Source organism: Momordica charantia (assembly GCF_013281855.1).
Source record: "Momordica charantia cultivar OHB3-1 chromosome 7 unlocalized genomic scaffold, Mcharantia_2.0 BLBB01000007.1, whole genome shotgun sequence".
Lineage (NCBI taxonomy): Eukaryota > Viridiplantae > Streptophyta > Magnoliopsida > Cucurbitales > Cucurbitaceae > Momordica > Momordica charantia.
The window spans coordinates 13,488,723-13,493,793 of record NW_028275165.1 but is presented as its reverse complement, the minus strand read 5'-3'; the positions used below and the strand labels follow the sequence as shown (position 1 = coordinate 13,493,793).

General features: G+C 33.9%; 1 protein-coding gene across 1 annotated transcript; it reads right to left on the bottom strand.

Annotated features, from left to right (window-relative positions):
- Positions 1–473: 473 nt before the first annotated feature.
- On the bottom strand, positions 474–4,618 carry LOC111023505 (cell number regulator 6). The gene is made up of 4 exons (XM_022300964.2): positions 4,089–4,618; positions 3,854–3,968; positions 2,418–2,683; positions 474–929 (listed from the first exon to the last, which is right to left on the bottom strand). The coding sequence occupies exons 1-4, from the start codon at positions 4,194–4,196 to the stop codon at positions 711–713; spliced, it is 708 nt and encodes a 235-aa protein (XP_022156656.1). The 5' UTR covers positions 4,197–4,618; the 3' UTR covers positions 474–710.
- Positions 4,619–5,071: the final 453 nt, after the last annotated feature.

Below are 5,071 nucleotides of genomic sequence, written 5' to 3'. Positions count from 1 at the left end.
CAAAGAAAAAAAAAAGTCGAACACTGCAAGAAAAAAATGAGATTTTGAAAATTAGAAACTATTTTATTTTTTGTTTTTTAAATTTACTAATGATTTCAAAAATGATTTTTAAAAACAGAAACAAAAAAATTTGTTATCAAATAACCTTGTTTTTAAAAACCAAAAACTTTAAAGGGAATAGTGTAATTGATTTTCCAAAATCAAGTAATAACTTAAAAATCAATTTTAAGTGATTTTATTTTCAAAAATCAACTTTTTAATTTGTCAAATAAGATAATGTAAAGGCAAAGGCAAGTGATTTTGACATGTCAAATGGTCAAAATCATTCTCAAACATAAGTAAATGACTTTAATGAGTGATTCCAAATGCATGGTAAGTTCTGCTTATGAAAGAATAGTTCAAATTATTAAATTTAATTTTTAGAAAATAATTTAAATTATCAAGGGAACAAAAGTTCTACATCATCCCAAAAAAATCATATAAAATAAAAAGCCACCAAATTTCCAAGATCCGGGTTGGGAGAGAAAAAGGAAGGAGAGAGACAATTGCGCCTCTAGCTTGTCATACATATACATTAAAAAAAATCCTCCCTCTCATTTGCGTTACTAATTTTCTTTTAAATTGAAAGATTATATATTAAAAAAAATTAGAATGTAAAATTTTGCTTCTTTAAGAAAATTTCTAACTCCACCCTTGGCTCTATATCGTCCCTAAATTGGCGTGATCGCGAGTTCTTGAGAGGGCACCGATGAGGCCGAAGGCGCAGACTCGTTCTCATCAGCGTTCATCTCCTGAACTGGAGGAGGATTCACAACGGCCATTTGCAACGTAGCATTATCAGAAAGATGGTTCTTCATCTCTCTATGTTCTTGACATAGAGCACACCAATGCATGCAGCAATGCACCAGACATGGGTCACATGGAGAGTTCTATAAAAATGGAAAAAAATAAGATCACACTTCAACTATAAATCTAGCATAATTTTTAGATAAAATAGTAGCCACTAAAAAATTGCTAATATAACAAAAAATAGAAAGTGCAAATATATCATTAATTAGAATATATAAATTATTTTCAGTACAACACGTGGAGTTGGGAATTCGAACTCATGACCTCTTAGTCAAAAATAAATTTCAATTAGAACTGACTTAAGCTAATGTTTACATTGGAATTATACACTTAACCATTACTGATTAGTACCAATATGTCGGTTAATCAACAATTATGATGTTCATAGTTTATCAATCTTTAATTATGTTTTTTGAATCAATGTCTAAGTTAATTATTGACTAATGATTGTCGTAAAATTTATTTTTTTTAAATATATTGATTTACTTTCATTACAAATTCCCCTACACTGGTCGTATAAAAAATATATTGTCTGTCTTTTGTAAAATTACAAAGTGAGATCCAAAACTAAATACAAGCAAGTAAACTTTTTTCCCATTTTTTCAAAAAAATTACATTCATATGTCAATGATTTATAAAGTTCAAATTATGAACCAAATTATTGATAAAGCTTGCAACCCAACTAATCTTGAGTTTTGGGGTCTAATAATCAAATAAATCGACTCAATCTCAAGATAAAACACAAAATCAAGTCCAAAATAATAGAGAAAGTGTGTTTTCTAAGGCAAAGATTCTTTTGTACATTTGACCTAAGAAAAAGAAAACATAAGAAATTTAGGAGGAAAAATAAATTTCTACTATTGTTCATGTGTGATACTTATGGAAGAAAAAATGTAGGGCTCCGTCTGGTAACGTTTATGGGATAAGAAACAGTGATATTTACCAAAAAGCTTTGGGATCCTCTGGTACTACAAGAAATCACGTTTCTCCCAGAAATCTTCCTCTTCAAATAGTAAAGTCCGAGCTTTTGGGAAAGAGTGTACAGCAGGGTTCAGGGATGTGTAAACAAAGCGGAAGCGAAATTTCGTTGGTAACGAGGGAGAGAGACGGTGGGAAGAGGCGGCAGCAAATGAGGAGAAACGAGGCAGCGACAGACGAGTAGAAGGGGATTTCGGTCGAGGGAAGAATGAAGGAGATGAGGTTTTAATTTCTTTTCTTCCTGATATTTTGGCTTTCGTCGGGAAAACTTCTTTTCCGACACTGTTGTAAAAGCGTCGTGAAAGGCAGATTTTTCCTATGAAAACTAAAACTTCAAGAAATGTAAATTTTCCAACGAAAAGCATTTTTGTCTGGAAAATCCGTCTTTCCCGACGCTTTCGTAAAAGCGTTGGGAATACTCTCATATTTCCCTATGCTTTTGTAAAAGTGTCGAGAGCTATGACTTTTCACGACAAAATTAAAAGTGTCGGGGAAAATTTTCGATTAACTTCTCCCATGGTATGAGCAAAAATGAAACCAAAATATGACATGAAACTTTAAAATAATTTGAATTTAACAACATATTTTACCTTAAGATGATATTTCTTCTGCAATGATTGGCGAAACAAACCAGTGTAGATGCCACACATCCACCAAGCAAACATGAGGCTTTCAGATATCAAAAAGGAAGTCTGAGGATCAATACCATGGACAAGTGCTGTTGCAGCTGCCAGTGCCATTCCTCCTTCCACGCACATCGCATGGCAAACGCATGCATTTTGCCATGAGATGTCTTCTCTCAATGTCTCTACATTCTCCCCAAACAGCACACAAGGGCAGAACAGCCCTCTCCAACCTGCATCCAAAACAAAAAAGTTTCCAGAATGAACCATGTTCGTTGTCGGTTAAGGAATGTGGTTCGAGCGGGGACTAGGAATGGCATCGGGTATGTTAGTCATTGGTCGAGGAGTTTTTTGTTGGGTTAGTAGGAGGTGGTTAAAGGTAAAGCGTTGAGATGGAGTGGAGGCAAGCAATGGTTTTAATGTGTTTAGGCTTGAGTTTATTCGGGAGGGAGGTGTCGATTCTTTTTTCTCTTGAGTTCAACAGTTGTAATAGTAGAGATCGAATTATCAACTTTTAGAATGGTAAATAAATTTCTTATCACGGAAGCATTCAGGTTAAGAGTAAAGCGAGACGAGTGAGAGGTAGTGAAAGCAAGCAATAATTTTAATGTGTTTAGACTTGAGTTTCTCTAGGAGGGAGATGTCCAACTTTTGAAATGGTAAATAAATATCTTATTTATTAAATCATACTTAGATAGTTGTGAAAATTGAACTATCTTATATTCTTTTGTATTTTCTTATTTTGTGGGACTAGAGGTGTTACTTTTTCAAGAGGGGACCTACCACCCTTGTCGTTTAAGCACCCTTTTCCCGCAGAGGTGGGGTGCAATTTTTCCTCGTGACCTAAATGGGGACAGAGATGGAGAATGTGTTCTCCTCCCCTTCTCCGTCCTCGCCTCATTTATTTATTTTTATTTTATATATTGTCCTGAACTTAAATATGGGAATTATTAGGATGTTTATGCTTTGAAATTATTTGTATTGATAATTTGAATTGGGAATTGTGAATTTAAAATTTGTTATTTTTTAATTATGAAATATTATTAGAAAATTTAAGATTTGTTCCGTTTAAATTGAGATTTATTGTATGGATTTAACCATTTGAATGAAGACGCTTGTGGAAAATTATCGAAAATTTCCCAACACAATATAACATCTTTTTTCTATCTCTTCTAGTTTGTCATTGAATCAATTGTTTTGATTTTCCACTCTTCAAGAATATGTCTTGATAGAGGGAATAATCAACAATATTAATGCATTATTTCAAGCATGGAAACCCTTCAAAGGCATCCATATGACCATCCTAACCCTCATTTTCATATGAACAAAGCACAATGTATTTGGTAGGAATTAAAGTAATTAGCTCTAAATCAGAAAATTCAAACAAAAGATAAAATTCTTACAACTATTAGTATCTTCGACACAACCAAAAATTCCAGTAGTCCAATCTTCATCCGCCGGTGGCTGATAGCTTTCCGGTAGCGGTTGCCCGCACTCCTCGCATCTATGAACAATCAACTGTAATTTGCATGCAGTATAACATTAGTAACCTCTCTTATACGTTACGTCGTTCTAATTCCTACCCCACATTTCTCGAACCATTTTTTGAATTTCAAAAGAAAAAAAAAAAGATTTTACCTGAGGCACTTGAATAGGTTGATTGAGCTCCCCAGGGGTGATATCCTCCAATGGCGCTTGATCTTTTGTCAACCTCACATATCTGGACTGCGTATTTCCATCTGCCATCTTTCCCAAATCCAAACCAGCAGAATTCAAGAGGAAATTTATGAAGATCCCACACGATCTAACATAAAATCATAGTCATGAAAACTTGTGTAATTTTGATAATCATCATCATTTTCTTCCCATTTCTCTCTACTTTTTGGGTTCAATCACCAATTTCTTGGTTATAATCAAAGTGACAAAAAGGGAAAGAGTACTAGCTAATCTCATTGAGAGGAATATGAGGATTTGGATATAAACACTGAAACCCCTTTGTCAAAATAGGGACAACATTCGAAGAAATTCGGGTTTGGATTAACTATGAAAAATTGTCAGACTTCTGCTATAACTATCGAAGATCGAGAGATCGATCGGTTAAGGGGGATTTTTTAGAGGCAGAATTTTTTTTAAGGGGGATTACTTACTAATTGCTTTTGTGAAATCAAAAAGGCTGAACACCAAAGTTTGTAAACCACATGAGAAGGAAGAGACTAAATATAGAACGATGCAAAGAGATATTTTGGAACATATATGTAAAAGTAAAACTATTGTTCCGAAATTTTAGATATATTATATTGACTGTAGTAAAAGTATTCAGAACAAAGGCTTTTATGATTGGCCATGAGAGGCTTTCGGAACTCCATCCCTCGAAGGAAACACAATTTTGAGAGGAATTAAGGAGAAAAATTCATGCCACGAGACATACAAAAATGTGACAAATTCCTAATAGTCTTTGTAAGGCAAAAAACACAGCGGGTGCTAGTGTTTCACAAAAGATACATCATATAGTGTTAATGTGATCCATGAAGCATGGAAACTCTAGTTTGGGAAAGGTTAGGTCTAATTGTCAAGTATACTACATTGAAAAGAAAAGGGACTTTACAAAGATTTATAATGGG